Source organism: Geotrypetes seraphini, chromosome 2 (genome assembly GCF_902459505.1).
Source record: "Geotrypetes seraphini chromosome 2, aGeoSer1.1, whole genome shotgun sequence".
NCBI lineage: Eukaryota > Metazoa > Chordata > Amphibia > Gymnophiona > Dermophiidae > Geotrypetes > Geotrypetes seraphini.
Window position 1 is genome coordinate 154,530,523 of NC_047085.1, and position 18,088 is coordinate 154,548,610.

At 44.2% G+C, this 18,088-nt stretch overlaps 2 protein-coding genes across 6 annotated transcripts in view; one reads left to right on the top strand and one right to left on the bottom strand.

The window, feature by feature from the left end:
• Window positions 1–5,517, bottom strand: part of PPP4R1 (protein phosphatase 4 regulatory subunit 1) — a 354,086-nt gene extending 348,569 nt beyond the window's left edge. For both annotated transcript variants that reach the window (XM_033934064.1, XM_033934063.1), the window contains exon 1: window positions 5,487–5,517. In XM_033934064.1, coding sequence (XP_033789955.1) covers window positions 5,487–5,502 — 16 coding nt within the window. In that variant the 5' untranslated portion in view covers window positions 5,503–5,517. The remainder of the gene's footprint in view (window positions 1–5,486) is intronic.
• A 34-nt stretch (window positions 5,518–5,551) lies between these two features.
• Window positions 5,552–18,088, top strand: part of RAB31 (RAB31, member RAS oncogene family) — a 138,381-nt gene continuing 125,844 nt past the window's right edge. The window contains exons 1-2 of one of the 4 annotated variants that reach the window (XM_033934072.1): window positions 5,832–6,022; window positions 6,136–6,218. In XM_033934072.1, the coding sequence (XP_033789963.1) occupies window positions 6,162–6,218 (57 nt within the window). In that variant the 5' untranslated portion in view covers window positions 5,832–6,022; window positions 6,136–6,161. The other 3 variants (XM_033934074.1, XM_033934071.1, XM_033934073.1) reach the window with 3 other exon arrangements.

An 18,088-nucleotide genomic window follows, 5' to 3' on the forward strand; every position in this document is an offset into this window, starting at 1 on the left:
GCATTGGATACGTGCGGGCATTTCTGCAGCCCATGTGGCGGCGGGGAAGCAGCCTCCACTTGGGATGAGCGCTCACTCTACCAGAGGAAGGGCATCCTCGTGAGCTCACTCTCATGTGGTCTCGCCTGAGGAGATTTGTTGGGCGGTCATGTGGGTTTCCCTTCATACTTTTTCCGGATTTTACCGGCTTGATGTGACAGCTATGGGTGATGCAGCCTTTGGCCTTTCTGTTCTGGTGGTGGGCTCATTGGTCCCCTCCGAGATATGGGACTGCTTTGATATTTCCCGCTAGTTCAGCCTCCAGAGGAATTGTACAAGAATTAAAGATTAGGTTTTTTACCTCTGCTAATCTTTCTTCTTGTAGATTTCCTCTGGAGGCTGAACTCCCGCCCATCTGGTTTGTCCAATTTGCAGGTCGCCTGCCAGTAACTGTTAAGTTGGCTTTCTCTCTTTGACCAGTCTCACTAAAATTTCCCTGAGTGTCTTTTTATATAAGCTTATGGGGTTTTAAGGTTCCTGGGGTGGTGGTGCCCCTTTTGCTCTTTAGGCTGTGTCTTCTTTAGTGACCTGTTCCTCAGTTTTGCAGGTGTGAAATGTTTCAATTTCTTATTATCCTTACTTGGCCTTTTTTTTGGCGGTTGTTGATTATGTATTTGGTTATCATGAGCAGCATTGATTTGTAGCGGGAGTCCCTACTCCCCCCTCTCTTTTTCTTGTATTTCCTTTTTGTATTAGATACTCCTGGCTTTGCTACCTGCTGAACTTCAAGGGGAGTGGCCGCATAGGTGACCTCGCAGAGGGGGTTGATTTTATTTTTAAGTTCTGCAGCCAAGGCTGGAAGAGATGCACTACCCACTAGTTCAGCCTCCAGAGGAGATCTACAAGAAGGAAGATTAGCAGAGGTAAAAAACCTAATCTTTCATTTGTTAGGTGGGCGTCCCAATGCCCGATGCGCCCGCTCCAGTCCAAGCTCTGGAGGCACATTCCCTCCACTACATGCCAACTGCAATAGGTCCATACATATATCACTGGTCACTTGCTGCTGCAAATTAAAATGGTGGGATCTGTTCTTGAGGTCCTCTATCTTATCCCAGAGGACCTCATCCAATATGCTCAACCCTACCAACTGTTGCTGAGCATCAATCAGGTCCTCCGCCACTGTGTTCATCTGGTCTGCCATCTCATCCTGCTTATTACTGAGCTCCACCATTTCATTCCACAGATCTTGTACTTCCTGGGTGATATCTGCCTGGAATGACTGCAGCTCCATTTTAATGGCTCTCATCAGCTCCATAAGACTCTCCAGAGCAGACACAGTTGAAACCCCATCCTCTGATACTTTTGCTGAATTACCGCCACGTGGTGCAGCCTCTCCATCTTCAGCCGCTGTCATCTTACCTCCACTCGAAGGGCCAGCCGAGTGATCAGGAGACGTACCAGACTTACTCCCGGCAAATTTATGTACCTCTAACTTGCACCGTGAGGTTGAATTCAAATTCGGAAGGTTAGTGACTCGTAGAGAAGGTTAGGTTATACCTGCGTGTCCCCTCCTTTTGTTTATTACAAATTTAATATAACACATAGGCTTAATACAGATCAAAGCAGGTTAAAAAAATAATAAAAGGGACGACCTAAGCATTATTCATACCACGAAAGTAAGGCATAACTAAGACACCAAGGAGGTCTAAGTCTCTGTTCTAGTCCTCCTCTAAAGATGAAAAGGACCGGGGCATGATCCGAATAAAAGCTACTAGCTATTCAGCAAGATTGCAAACTATGGAGGACAGAAGCCTCTCCCAGCCATAGATCTGTCCCAGAGTAAGATCCATGCAGAGGGGAGAAATAAGTATAGTCATTATCAGGGTGTTTATAGAGCCATAAATCAGTTAAGCCCCAGTGGCGTAGAAGAGGCTGAAGGCGGTCCCTATCCTTTAGTGCATAGAGCACTTTTGCAGAGGAATTATCCTGCACAGGGTTGAGGGTCAAATTGAAGTCCCCTCCTATTAAAAGTATCCCCTGTGCTGTTCTCTGTAAGAGGGACTCCCAACAGTCATAGAAATCCCTCTGACCCTCGTTTGGGGTATATATATTGGCCAATGTATAAACTATTTCACCCAACTTAACTATAACAGGAGACATCGCCCCTCTGGGTCCCACTCTACCTGAAGGATCTGGTATGGTATCGTATTTTCTAACAAAATCCCCACTCTCCTCATTTTTTTGTTCAATCTATTAAATGCCAAATAGATCTCTAGAAACTTTACATGATGTAGAAGATGTTCATGTTTAACTAGGAAGTGCATTTCTTGGATAAAAACTATTGTAGCCTTGAGACGCATGAGTTCCTTAAACAGGAGATGCCGCTTGGTCGCTACATTTAAACTCCCGACATTAAGAGTCAGGAAGTTCAGGTTGCCCCTAAGTTGGACCATTTAACTAAACCCCTTCACTAAAAGAGGAGCCATCTTACCCCCCCAGGCAAAGCCATCCTACCCACCAAGAAAAGAAGACCTTCTGACCCCAGCCCTTCATAGACCCCCAGCCTCTCCATCTCCTCCAGTTCCCCATCCTCCGCCAACCTCACACTCACCTGTTCTCCCTTTCCTCCCCCATCCCATCTGTATCACTGGGCCCCTTAGTTATCAAGGCCCACCTTTCAAGGGAGAAATGACTCATCCCCATGCCTCCCATCATGCAAAAAAAGAGAACACATTCTCTACTAACGTTTTCCCAATCTCATAACCAATGAAAACACATTGACCACATTGAACTATATCTATAAACATAAAGAAATATCAGCCAAAATGGGCATTCTTATGCGCCCAATCCACTACTGGGGGTGGCCAGCAAAACTCCTGGCCTTATCCCCTCTCTTGCAGCTATTACCATGAAAAGTCGTCAAAAATCAAGTCCTCTTTTGGTAAATGGTACCCGTTCACCTATATTTAAGATAGCGTGTGGTACGCGTCAAGGCAGCCCTTTGCTTTTCTTACTGTATTTAGACCCCTTACTGCGTACCATCCTACGGGATGATGTCTTGCAGGGCATGCCAGAGGGGGATTCCCAACTACGAGTATTGGCTTATGCTAACGATCTATTATTAACTTTAGGATCTCTTAATACCTCTCTCCCCAGGGCATTAGACATGCTAGACGAATTTAGTATGTACTCAGGTATGATGCTGAATAAATCAAAATCAATGGTATTGCCCTTGACCCCGGAGGTGCGGACGCAATGGCGGGGTACCTTTCCTCTAGTATGGGCGACAGGTCACATTACATACCTGGGTATATTGATTTCTTCAGATCCCACTCAATTGTACTCCCTCAACATAGACCCTCTGATTCTAACAACGGTTCAAAAATTGAAGAATTGGAGGGTCTATCCACTATCTTTAATGGGTAAAATAGCATTGTACAACATGGTGCTGGTGCTTCAATGGCTCTATGTATTCCAAATGATCCCTGTTTTACAGTCTGCTCAGCATGATAAATTGCTTGGGAAGAGTTTACAAAAGTTTTTGTGGAATGGGAGGAGAGCTCGTTTATCCTTGTCTCATCTGGCCCGCCCTTGGGATCGAGGTGGATTTGGTCTCCGCAATCTTAGGTTGCTGTCTTGGGCGTGTCAGATGAGACATTTGAATGATTGGTTTCGAGGCACTGGACATTTTTCTGCCTCTGCTCAGGAACTTTTACTTTGTGCACCTTACCATTTTAGTTATTTGCTTCATGTTCCTACTTTACCAAAGCGGACTTCCTCTGCACGGGATCTCTTCCTCATGCCTTTGAGACGTCTTTGGAAAGTACTGTGTCATCAACTTCAGATCTCGTTCCAGTGACTCCTTACTTACCTTTACGGGGCAACGGAGCATTCAAAGCGGGACTGGACCCAGTGTCATCTGGGGTGTGGACTTCATGCTCTAATCAATATGTGTTTCAACTGGTCCATTCCTCGGGTTCCCTGAAAACGTTTGAGGAACTTCAACGCGACCATGGTTGGAGGCCCACAGACTGGCTTTCTTACCTTCAGCTTTCTTCTTATGTGAACTCCTTGCCGCGTGCTTCCCTCACTGATCGTTGTATGGAATCCCTCTCTGAGGCGTTGAGTTTATCAGCTCAGGTACCAATTCCATTGCGATTTCATCATCGTCACCTTCAGGAACAATTGGGTGAACCATCTTATGACTATATAGCTTTCCGATGGACTCAGGACTTTCCTTGTGAGGTGACTGCTTCTATGATCCGCAGGGGGACATTTCGAGCGGCCCGGGTGACTCATAACGTGCTTTTGTTTGAACTCAATTACAAATTTCTGCACAGGCTCTACAGGTCTACTTCCTACCAATTTCGTGCTAAAATGTGCTCATCTGACCAATGTCTCAAATGTCTCCAATCACCCTCTACTTTGGGTCACCAGTTCTGGTCTTGTACCAGGATTACTGCCTTTTGGCATCAGCTCAACGTGCATATTCAAACCATGTGGACTTACAACTTTACACTAGCTCCGATAATGCTATTTACATTGGATTGTGTTCCCCTGTCTGCACCGAAGGGATTTCGAAGCTTTCTGTCAAGAGCGGTATTGTTGGGGAAAAAGGCGATTTTGCTCTGCTGGATTACTGCAGATTCTCCGACACTCTCTCGCTGGCATACGTTAATGATTCACCAAGCTTCTATGGAGAGGCTCTGTTTTCCATCTTTGGACACTGCTCAGGGACGGTCATTTTGCACTTGTTGGACACCTTTTTGGGACACTTTAACGCCTAGAGCACGTAGTCATATATTGAATGTTTGAATTTATCTGAAGGGACTGCACTGGATTGAATGTGTGTTTTGTTTCAGTAGGGATTGGGGATTGAGGGTGGGAAGGGGGGGACAGATCTGGTATATGGTGAAGTTGGGATGGATATTGGTATTCACTCTACATTGTTGTACACCTTTGCATTTCTGTGAGTTTGTGTTTCCTTTAAAAAGCAATAAAATATATTTGGGAAAAAAAAAAATCAAGTCCTCTCCTGAAGTCACGTTGACTTGCTATTTCAGTTGCAGGAAGCCTCCCCAGTGGCTTTTCTCCAGTGGACTATCGGGTCAGCCGACCTCCCATTCGCGCCACCCGCTGCCATCTGGAATTTTGGAATCCGGGAACTTGCCAGATGAGATCTCATCTGCCGCTCCCCCGATGGTATAGTCTCAGGCAAAAATCTCTCAGCAGGAAATATCCAGGCGGCCTACTCCGAAGAGCGCACAGTATATAGCTTTCCCTCTAAATAGAAAAGCAGCGCAAATGGGTGGCACCATCTGTATTTTATTTTATTTTTTCCTTTTGGTACTGCAAAAAGCTTAAATTCTGCTCGCCTGTGCAAGGTGACTGAGGCTAAATCCTGATAGATTTTGAAATCATACAAGACCCATTGAAGGTGGTCTTCATAATCACTTCTTTGAGCTTATATTCTGTAAAGCATGCTATGTCGTCGGGAGGTTTATTACCTTGTGGGGCAGACATAACCCAATGTACTAGTTCTAATCGTACTTCCTCTGGGGGAACAGTCGTGGAGGCATCTGACAATAGTTTACTTGCTATTGCTTGTACTATCCGTGCACAGTTCGTATAGTCTACAAGCTTTGGGACCCCACAGATCCGTAGGTTAGCCGGCAGCTTTTATTTTCTAAATCCTCCAGTTTGTTGAGGACAAAACTTTGATGCGTCATCAGGTCCTTCGAACGAGAGTCAGTCAGCTCCACATGTTCATGCTGCTCTTCTGCATCGCTCACCCGCTGGCCCAATTCTGATATTTCTCCTCTGAGATTTTCCGCCAGAATGGTGAGCTCCTCTTGGACTTAATATCTGTGCGAATCTCGAGCAATATCACTCAGACCTCTTCCATCGGGTCCAGTTGGGGTTAGTGGAGCAAGGTTCATATTCGGGGAGCGAGGTTCATACTCGGGCCTATGTTGGGCCCCACAACTGCTTCCTATTGAGCCTCTCGAGCTGCCATTTTGGAGCCCTCCTGTCTGCTGGAAGAGTAAGCAAAGTGTTTTGTGTCGTGTAAGCAAAGTGTTTTGCGTCGTGAGATAAACATCTGTTGCCACCGGTCACAAAGATAACTCTTCCTTTATCTAATCTGTGTCTTTTGAGGTCAGTTTTGCCCCGATTAACCTCTGATGGGAAACAATTTAATCGGGAGGCATACGGAGCAACATACTCAGCCATCCATTCAGGTCAGTGACGTCACTTCCCCACTTTCACCCCTAAGTTCAACACACTTGGCACATCATGTCTGAAGTTTCTATAACCCTTCAAAAATTACTCTGATGTCTGGTCACTGAAATATTGCTCCATTGCTGCAATCACCTCCAAATCATTTGAAAATTGTCACCCTTTCAAACTCTTTTTAAGGTTTGGAAACAGAAAATAGTCATATGGAGCAAGATCTGGTGAGTAGGGTGGATGGTCAATTCACTGAAACTGCAACTGCATCAAAACATCCATCGTTTTGCCAGTCTTGTGAGCAGGTGCATTGTCTAGCAAAAAGAGAACTCCTTTCCATAGCTTCCCTCTCCTTTTTTCTTTCAATACCTCCTTTAATCGGCACAGCAAGTTACAGTAGTATTCTGCATTAACTGTTTGACCCCTTGGAAGATAGTCATTACAACACCTTCTTGATCCCAAAACACTGTGGCCATAATCTTTCCTGCTAACTTTTGGGTCTTGAATTTCTTTGGCCTTAGAGAACCCGAGTGCTGCCATTGCATGGACTGTTATTTTGTCTCAGGATCATAGTGGTATAACCATGTTTCTTCAACAATAACTAGTCATTCCAAAACGTTGGCATCAGCTCACTGAAAATGCTGCAAAATTAATTTGGAAGTGTCTACCCGATGTTGTTTCTTGTCAGCATTCAGACATTTGGGCACCCACTTGGCTGACAGCTTCTACATATCCGCTGCTTGTGGATTATACATGCAATACATTCCCTAGATATCTGTAGTGTCTCAGCAATTCTTTTAGCAAATAGTTGCCAATTTGCCAAAATCAGGTCATGGATATGGTCAACAATTTCAGGAGTTGACACCTTTGAGGCCTCCCAGAACTTGCTGCATCTTCAGTCTCGACCTCCATGCTGAAAGATTGCACACCACTTTTTCACTGTAGAGTATGATGGACATTTGTCACTTAATGTCTGCAACATAGGTGGATGGAGTCAAGATGGCGACATGAGCAGAAACACAGTCATCTCGAAGGTTGAACACTATCTTTTTTACTTTTTTTAATTATGCCTTACACAAAGCAGAAAGGAGTGGTGAAGGCTGGAATTTCTGTCAGCCAAACTTCCACTCCACAGCAGCAGATCATCAAGCGATTCATAGATCCAACACCTGCTTCTGGTGTTACAAAATTATTAAATGGATGGAACTCAACCAATAAACTATACACCCTCTCAAAGAGAGGGATATAACTTTTAAAGAAATATCAATATGGGGAAAATTAGCTTGCTTGATTAGAATTTAGCTCTATAATAATAATGTATTAAGTTAAAAAGACCAGGATTCAAAGCATTTGCAAACAAACTAGAATTTTATTTCTCACCAAGCAAGATTAAGCATAAAATTAAAATAAAGCAGGTAAAGCAGTTACAGATAGGATTTGTAAGCACAGATAATAGGATACACTAGACAAAATTATTATTAAAGCAGCAGGATCAATTTATCTGGATTCAAAAAGTTACTCATGATGTGAATAGTCCTTAAAATGGAGAAGAGGTCGCATGGTAGGGACAAGCACATGGTCTAGAAGCACATGGTTGCAGAGAGAGAATGATGTTGCAGCATGGTGATCAGGGTGTTGCAGCTTGATCCAGGGCTGGTTCCAGAGAAAGAGAGAGAGCGTTGTGAGAAAGGATTTCACCTCATATTTATAGGGTTGAGACCTGTTCTAAAAATAGAATCCTAGGTGGATGCCATGATTAAATTTTCTGGACCCATGATGCATAGCAGTCCAGCCTTTTTCTCTGTTCCTGATTGAATCTTCTTTGAGCAGCTTAAAATGGTGTGATGAGCTTCTATTGTTCTTGCAGACTGGAGTAGGCAAGAGATGAATTTGGTGTGAAGAGATGCTGGCCTACATCCTATTCTACTGATACACCTTCTATTATGGTGTAGTATCACTGGTATCCACCCTGGCTGTCTTTTTTGTTCTCCATTGAATGGGTGCATTTAACACTTTTCTGAACAGATAGATGGCTGTGCTGGCTCAAAGACCACATCAGAAATTCACTTTTAAATCCATAAAATTAATATACTTTAACTCCAAACAGAATTATAAAACCATATCATTTTTACTTTAAGTCCCTCAGAATTAATAATCTCTTGGGTCAGGCAATAATTAAAGCAAACTTAAATAATTTACCTCCAACAAAACTAAATATACATATTTGGGAATATAAGATAAAAGCACACATTTTCTACTAAGGATGCAAATGAGCCGATGGTTCTTCTCTCTCTGACCATGCGGGAATATAGTGACTATTCTAAACAAGTGAGGTTTTGCAATACAAATACATACAGTATTTTGTATTAAAGTTTTTGGGCTGTGGAACGAATCGTCTGAGTTTCCATTATTTCTTATGGGGAAATTTGTTTTGATATATGAGTATTTTGGATTACAAGCATGTTTTCAGAACGAATTATGCTCACAAACTAAGGTTTTACTGTATTTGCATAATCATAAATAAAATATATATTAAAAAATTATGAAAAAATGTTTGCAACATATATTCATGGATTTCCTTTGGAGTTTTCTTCTGCAGGAATAGGCACTTAATGATGGTTTGGAGTTCCACACTTAAAAATTCCACACTTTTCATTGATGTGGTTCAATCAGTAATCTGAAACAATGTCAAAAACATAGCATTACGATTCTGCAAATTAGCACTTTGCAAAATAAAACAACAAAATAATGCTTAGAATTTAGTTAGTTGGTTGGGCTGAGAACTTTTCAGCACTCGTAGGGCTCTTCTGTTTGAAAAAAAGAGATGGTTTTTAAAGGGGGAATCTGATTGAGATCTACAAAATCCTGAGTAGTGTAGAATGGGTGTAAGTGAATCGATGTTGTTTTTTTTTAGTCTTTAAAATATTACAAAGACTAGGGGACACTCAATAAAGTTACATGGAAATATAAATCAAATAGGAAGAAATATTTTTTTCACTCAAAGAATAGTTAGCTTTGGAACTCATTGCCAGAGGATGTGGTAACAGTGGTTAGCGTATCTGGGTTTAAAAAAGATTTGGACAAGTTGCTGGAGGAAAAGTCCATAGTCTGCTTTTGAAAAAGGCATGGGGTAAGTCACTCCTTGCCCTGGGATTGGTAGCATGGAATGTCACTATTATCTGGGTTTTTGCCAAGTACTTGTGACCTGGATTGGCTACTGTTGGAAACAATATTGGGCTGCTAGATGGGCCAGTCCAACCTAATATACTGTAGCTATTTTTTATGAGTGACCGGAAACCTCTGTCCTGGTACTGGGCAACTTGGAAGCACTGGAGAAAGAAGGTGGAAAATCAGAGTGACAGAGGTGGCCTAATTCTTTAATCTCAGTTCCTCTCCCCACTTCCCACTCCAGGCTCAATTTTCTTTACAAATTCTATAATGCTGGACTTTTTTAAAACTGAGATTTAATTTATATAAAAGATTTCAGACTTCTGTACCTGATGGTGACAGACTAGGCGCTACTTTTACTTTTAATCAAACAATAATGTACTTTTATTCCACATCATGTATCTTTAAATAGGCTGAACTGGAAGCTGTGGGGTGGGTTTTTTTTTTTTTTTGGACAAGAAAGCATCAAATGAATAGTCTGCACTCCATGTGACTAAACTGCCCATAAATAGTTCCAGCTGGTTTCCGTTTGTTTTGAGAAATCAGACCTCTTCTCCTTGTCCAGAGTATTGCATAGTACACAGCCTTGGGAATTAGAGACTCAGCAGTTCATCCTTCAAATGATGTCGAATTTTTACGAATAGATAGATGATGGCTATAAGAGAGTTGAAAGTGTGTCTGCTTGGGGTAAGTAACAGAAAGGAGTTGGATCTAAGCTTTTTTTCATCTCTTCTAAAAGAGAAAAAGTAGAGGACACAAAAGGCAGATAAAGTTGTAGAGTGCTGCGTGTGATTCGGGTGGTGGAAAGTGATTTTGCTTGCCTGGGGTTGGGTCTTGTTTCCTCTTTACTATGATACTGGGAGAGTCTGGAGTTTTGTGGGAGGTTTTTTTTTTTCCTGCTGTCCGGCCGGCTTAGAATACACGCTTTCCTTTTGTCAGGGGATCCCTATTTTCTTTTGTTCCCGGGACTGATTTTCTCTTTCTCCTGGAGTGATTGTGGAGCTAGAGTAAGGAAAAGGACCCCAGTATTCTTTGGAAATATTTTAGGATAACAGTAGCAGCCTGAAAAGGACTCCTTGAATGAACAAAAAACAACCATACTCGTAAAGCCCAAAAGCCAAAAATGTTGGCAGTTGTGCTAAGGAACAACTTCAGATTTTGTTTTTTCCTCCCTAGATCACTCTCTGTTTATGCAAAATGACGTCACATTATTTTGTAGCTATCCTAGGCCTGGTTTGTAGTGGGCATTGGGGGGGGGAGGGGAGGGGAGAAAGCATCTCCCCAAAATTGTACATAGTAATGCTGAATTGCTCTTTCCCCTCACTAACAATATGACTAATGTTATATATATTTTGTTAGCGATGCCCAGGTTGATTTTGAAAGTATTCCTTTAATTTTTTAAAATCTAGATTCCGTGTACAGCCATATAATAATTGAATGTTTACATTATATAACTGAGTGTGATATGATACTGCTTTTATAGATGATTTTCCAGGATTCTTTTGCTATAAAATAACTTTTGTTGTCATTTTTGGGAAGTGTGGTAACTTGGAGGTGAAAAGGAGAGTGAATGGGACTTTGGGCCTGAGTACATCCTTCTTCCGGACAGGGCATAGGATAGAAGAAAGAAACCCAGTAGTCACCCTTCCCCCATTTGGTCTGGCCTGGGTATCTTAGTCTGTTTCACTTTGATTCTTTTCCTCTTTAGTGGGGCCTAGGTGGGACTGCTGAGCTGACCCACTCCAGTTTCCCTCCTGGCTGCTCCTATTCTCCTCCTCCTGTCAGCAGGAGAAAAGAGTGCTTAACAGTGTTTTTCCTCCCTGTGTGGTTTAAATGCTGACTGTACTAGGAACCATGTGCCTCCCATAGATCTTTTGCTGTTCTTGCAAGATCTGCTGTGTGGTTTCTATCACACTGGAATGTGAACTGTGTGACTGGAAAGGGAATGCAGATAAGTGTGGTTTCCTCTTGCCAGCAGGGAGAGAAGCAAAGAGGAGAACAAGGGATGGGGAAGGACCAAGTCTCTGCCATTGGCATGATTTTGGTTAGCTACATAGTGGTGACCCAGACAACACACTGTTTCCTTAGGTAAAGAAGTAAAGAACCCCTCACATGGGTGGGTGCTGGCTACAATTGATCATGGCTTTTAACAGTGTTTGTCATACAACATAATCTAACATATAAAAGTTTTCTTACACGGACTAATATAAAATCATGTCCAATAGAAGCAAGTATGTACACCATTTTTTTTTACATATTTGTGCATCCGATTTATCCTCTTTCATTTTCCCCCTTAGGTCTAGCTCATTGTATGCTGCATGGCTTATATTCCACCAGGGTCATTATGCTCACGTTACCCACCTCCTCAAGTCGCTTCACTGGCTCCTTGTCCGTTTCCACATATAGTTCAAACTCTTCTTAATGAACTACAAGTGTATCCACTCTGCAGTTCCTTAGTATCTCTCCTTTCTTATCTCTCTCTATACTCCGCCCTGGGAACTCCGATCATCAGGTAAGTCTCTCTTGTCTGTTTCCTTCTCCTCTATTGCCAGCTCCCGACTCTGTGCCTTGCTGCGCCACACACCTGGAACAAACTGCCTGAGTCGATACATCAGGCTCCATCTCTGGTGGTATTCAAATCCAGGCTTAAGGCCCACTTCTTCAAAACTGCTTTTAAATCCTAACCTTACCAACTGGCAAAGCAAAAAAAAATTGATTGCCATTCTCTCTGTAGTCCCTTGCCCTCTCTACCTCATCATTCCCTCTGTAATTCCATAACTAAGCATACATAAATTCACTATTTGTCCTGAATGTCTGTCATAATTAGATTGTAAGTTCTTTTGAGCAGGGATAGTCTCTTGCGTGTTTAATATACAGCACTACGTTTGTCTGGTAGTGCTATAGAAATAATAGTAGTAGTAGTTGGTCAGCTGGCCATAGTCCACAAATCTGTTGGGTTACCAGTTCACCTTTGTAGCTCCTGGCCTATTTAAGCTGCTTCTGTAACTGTTGACAAGAATCCAGTTGAGGAGGGGTGATGTACCCTTGAGGTTCACAACTGAGTAACCCAGTTCATGGCATCACAAGGCTTTTAGGAGGCAATTCTATAAGTGGGCACCTTCTTATGTGGTTCAGTGCCACACAGTAGTGCTTATTCTTTAGTGGCTTCTGGTGCATGGATTCAGTTATAGAATAATATCATAACCCAGGATTGGTTCATTTACATGTGCGGCTGCAGTTACAGCAGCCATAGGCCTAGAAATAACTGTGGCTGTATTAATGAGGTAGTTTGTAAGTTACCCATGTAAGTGGCAGCCCTACCCACATGAATGCCACCTTCCATTTACATGCTATGCCACTTAATGTGTCCTTACAGAATAGTACTTAATAGCCCTCATAAGTATACATTTACCTGTAAATGTGCTAGCATTCTGTATATTTACAGTATGTTTATTAAAAACTTGATATACTGCTCACCATAGCCTGATCTGAGCGGTTTGCAAAACTAAAATCCATAAATATAGAAAAGAACTCCAGAATTGCCCTTTGTGACAGAACAGGGCACGGTGCTCAGGAAAGGATTTATATAAACACACATATCACACTGTGTAGTGTTCAGAACAAAAAGAACTATTTATTAAACAATTGCCCTTAATGGTTTCTTTTCCAAAGAAACAGCTATGCTTTTCAAGTTTCTCACTAATTTCAGTTTATATTCTCAGTAGATCTTGCCATGCCCCAAACACAGTCTTTATCACAGTTCCAAGAAACAGTTTTATGCAGCATTCAATCACTGCTCTGGTCAGGCATTAGAATAAAGGTCGAGTTTTCCATGTAGGAGATTCTTACCTCCAGCAGATTCTATCAGCAAAACAGGTCAGTTCTTCCATTCAGCTTCCCTAGCTCCTATGTTCCCTCTGGGGCCTCCATAGGTAACAAAGCTGGTCCACACATACAACTCAGATACCCTCAGCCAAGCTGTCATTAACTGTTTCACCTTGTACAGTCTCTCAGCTCAGGTGGAGTTAGCTTCCCCTGAGCTTCTGTCTCAGCCACATCTAAGGGAAAGCTAGGGAGTTCCATTCTCTTCCAGGGATCTCCCTGAATGCCTTTCAAAATTGGAACAGATATACTCATGTCTGCCTGGGTCCTGCCCCTGTGACCCAGCAGCTGTTCTACTCAGGTAGCTCAGCCCTAAGCTGTTGAGCCTAGTTCATCCTGGGGGTTGTAGTTCCTTCTCTCTCTGACTAGCACCCCTTGCTGCATGGTGGCATAATATCATCATTATTGAGAGAGAATCCCTGACTCTTTCACATCTTTGTAGTGCCCAGGCTGGCACTTCACAAACTGTATAAGTGCAAGGCCTATACCTTTTGCCTATACCTTTTCTACCCTATCACTCAATGTCTATTATCTTACATCCACCAACTGACCCTTGAAGACCTAAGAGGTCAGCTGATGTCACAACTTACCTCTTTTCTGGACCCAAGAGAAGAATGGTGAAACCCTCCTCTTTCAGAGTTAGAAATAAAAAACACTAAATGCAACTGGTGCACAGGAACCATGCTAAATTTCAACTACAAGTTAAAGGTGACAACAGTCAGGAAATTGTTATTGTTTACTGTTTTCCAATGAGCTACTAGGGGGCATCACCAGAAATTTATGGTAAATTTGTAACATCTCCCTCTCTTTTTCTTGGAGCTATACACAATTGTATTATTATTATTAATAATGTCCTACAAATTAACGTTGGGTTTTACTAAACTGAGGAAGAGTTTCTTAATGCGGGTCGGTGGGGTAAATGCTCCGACACTCATAGGAATTGAATGAGCGTCGGAGCATTTACCTTGTGGGCCCGTGGTAAGAAGCTCTTCTGCGGTTTAGTAAAAGGAGCCCTAAGTCACTGAGGTGGTTTTGAGTGCTGGCTAGTTCATGTACACTATAGACAGGGCTTTTCTGCACATGCAGTTCCTGATTCCTGTCTGACATCAAGGGGTGTTATCCAACATGGCAAGCATATTTGGTACCATACTTCTGACAGGTGTGCCCTCGGGATCAGGATTCTTAACACTTCTGTTTCCTGCAGCTTCTGTCCTCTTTGTGCTTGGGGGTGTATTGGAACAGGAGGATATGCTTGATCCTTTCACTGAGCTGTATATAACATAGTAAATGACAGCAGATAAAGACCTATATGTTTCTATATGGTCCATCAAGCCTGCCCATCAAAGACAGACAAACCAGCAAAAAAAAAAAAAAAAAATGCTGTCCTTATGAAGCTGGCTGCTCATTCATTTGCAGAACCATATGATTACAGTGCTAGAGAATTCTATCAATGTCTACCAGGTAGGAGCATAGCGCAACCTTTTGCACACAGGTACCCAACTGCCAACAATTCATGTGACCACCTGCCAATTATTTCATGTGGACTGAGTCCATAGTATTCAGCTTGTACAAATCTCTTGCAAATATGCCATATCTTGACTTAAAAAAAACTCACCTTTTGTCTTGAAGCTTTCCTGATACATCTTGAATTACACAGGGTTCATGTTGCTGGCATGGCTGAATGTCTTCAGTCTTCTCTAGTGGGCTCACAGTCAAGGTTAAAAAGGCTTCAGTTACATAGCGCAGTTTAAGCTCTGCTTCTCACACAGAACATTACTATTCGCCTTTCCGATTTCCAAAGGATGCCAATTCAAAAGATTCCTCGACAAGACATTTTCCTTCCAAGCAGGAATCTGGAACAATACGTGACTTACTCCTTAACTCATTGTCATACCAATAATAATAACAGTTTATATACCGCAATACCGTTAAGTTCTATGCGGTTTACAATAGATTAAGTGAGGTACAAATTGATTGAATTTAAGAGGGGGGAAGAGGAGAGTTAATAGGACCGGAAATGCGTTGTTGAGGAGAAAGAGATTAATAGGACAGAGGAATCACTATGGAGGAGAAAGAAGAAGAGTGGGTCAGTTGTCTAGATACTTTAGGAACAGTTGAGTTTTTAGACCAATCATATAGAAGATTACTGAAAACTCATTTATTTCACAAATTTGTTTAACTTCCCTAAACAATTCCTCTACATCTTCTGGCATGCTCCTACCTCCTGTTATATATAACTACGTTACACGCTTGTTTGTTTCCTCCTACTTCATGTTCATGATGTAACTTTGCTTCATTCATGCAACCTCTCTTGTTGTAAACCATCTTGAACTGAAAGATATGATGGAATAAATAAAACTATTATTATTATTATTAAATACTAATTCCCAACAAAATCATTCATCAAATAGAATCATCTTTGTCCATCTTAAACTGCTTTGAATCCTTTGGGTGATTTAGCGGTATATAAGACACCACATTAAATTAAAATTATCTGCTAGACATTTATCTAATTATAAAGAATCAATACAAATACAGTTTATCCCAGGACAAGCAGGCATGATATTCTCACATGTGGGTGACGTCATCTGCGGAGCCCCGATGTGGAAGCATTTTCAAGCAAACTTGATTGAAGATTTAAGTTTGCTCTGCTGCTCCACACATGCGTGCCTTCCTGCTCCACTAGGGGGTGCATCCCCTCGTGGTCTCCAGTTCAAAATTTTCCGCTGAGCCTAGAAGTCGTGTTTTTTCAGGCTCTGCCCCAACTGCCTTCTAGCACCGCGATTTTCTTGTTTTTTCATCGTTTAAGTCGCTGTGCGCAAAAGTTTTACCTTCTTCAACTTGATTCCTGCTTCGTTTGATCGACCCGGAGGCTTCCGGGTCCCCGTGGCCGCGTGGCTACTCGAGCCGCGGCCACTTTCGATTCTATGTCCCGGCCTTTGACCGGCTTTAAAAAGTGCACCCGGTGCGAGCGGCTTCTTTCCATCACAGACCCGCATCGCCGGTGCATCCTCTGCCTGGGGGCCGCTCATCCCACCGACTCCTGCCCCCAGTGCGCTACTTTCCAGAACCGGGCCCTCCGTCAAAGGAAAGCCCACATGGCGGATCTTTTCGCCCCAGACCAACCCTCTACCTCGGCCTCGAGGTCGGCCCCGGCCTCGGCCTTGACCTCGGCCCCGAATACCTCGGCATCGCCTCGAGACTCGACTCCGAAGTCCTCGGGACAACAGAAAGCCTCGGCTCCGGGTAAGTCCCCTCTTCCCTCTTCAGGTTCTGTACCAGTGAAGAAACCAACCTCGGGGACACCGGCGACGCATGGCGGAAGTCCCATGCTTACAGCCCCGACGAAGCCCTCCAAGCCTTCGGGCCGTGCCTCCACTACACGGGAATACTCTGATACGAGGTCGCCCCCGGTGGAGTGCACCGAGGCAGGGGACATGCCTTCGATGCTGTCCGTGCCCGTCTTCCAGGACCTACTCCGAGCAATGATCTCGTCGGAGCTGTCCGCTGCAATGGCCCATCTACAACCGGCCTCTGCCTCGACCTCGACCCCGCATGTGCCAGACCAGCCTGAGCCTCGCGTCGAGCCACCTCGGGGAAAAGTGCGCAAACTTCGCCGCATCTCATCCTCCTCGGACTCCTCGCCGAGGCACCCGAGGCGCTCTCCCTCCACAGACCGCCACAGGGCAAAACGTCGGGCCAAACCGACAGAAACCTCGAACCGCCGTACCTCTAAGAAGGCCCGGGGTTCTCCCACTCTACGAGGCCGTTCACCTACACCTCGTACGGGACCGCTGAGGGTGGCAGAGTTATCACTCTCCAACCCACGCATCCTCCGAACTCCCCCTCGGACCGGGGCTCCGATCCGAGGTCTCGGGCTTTCACGGAGGGAGTTCGGGTCGAGGTCACCGATCCGACATCGATCGGTACCCCGAACCCCAGCATCGTCTCCGAGGGGCTCCTCGAGACGCCGGAGATCCACGACCCCGGAACACCACGACCCCGGAACACTTTCACAGTGCTTCCCCGGCCTCGGAGCTTGGATCGGAGCAGGAACCTCGCTACTCGAGGGAAGCCTCCCCTTCCTTCTCCACCCGACGGAGGTCTCGTTCACCGACCCCGCACGGGGCCTCGGGAACATCCCGACCATCCTTCTCGCGCTTTGTCCAGGACATGGGCCACGCTTTGAATTTAGACCTCCAGTCCGACTCCAGATACTCTAAAGAATACCTAGCGGAACTGGATATGCCATCACTGCCCAGAGAGTCCCTTCGCTTGCCGCCTAACCCAATACTCCAACAGGCTCTCTTCAGGAACCTGGAGACCCCCTATATGGTCACAGCCGTGCCCTCCAAAATGGAGGCCAAGTACCGCACAGTACCCTTTCCGGGATTTGAACAACCGCAGCTCTCCCACCAGTTGCTGTTAGTAGAATCCTCCCTAAAAAAGGCCCACCCCTCCCGGGTCTCAGCGGCGGTCCCCCCAGGCCGAGAAGGCCGAACCCTAGACAAGTTCGGCAGGAGACTATACCAAAATGCGATGATGGCCTCTAGGATGCAAAGCTACACTTTCACCTTCACATCCTACCTCAAACACCTCATTGGACTACTGAGAGCCTTTGAGACTGACCTACCGGCCTCCCGCCAAGGAGCGTTTAGCCTGCTCTTGGAATCCCTCTCCAACCTACGCCTCCATCTATTCCACGCGGCCTACGATGGCTTCGAACTCTCCTCCAGAGAGGCAGCCTTTGCTATCGCTATGCGCCGACTAGCTTGGCTACGCCTGGTCGACATGGACCCCCAACTTACAGGACCGGTTGGCTAACCTTCCC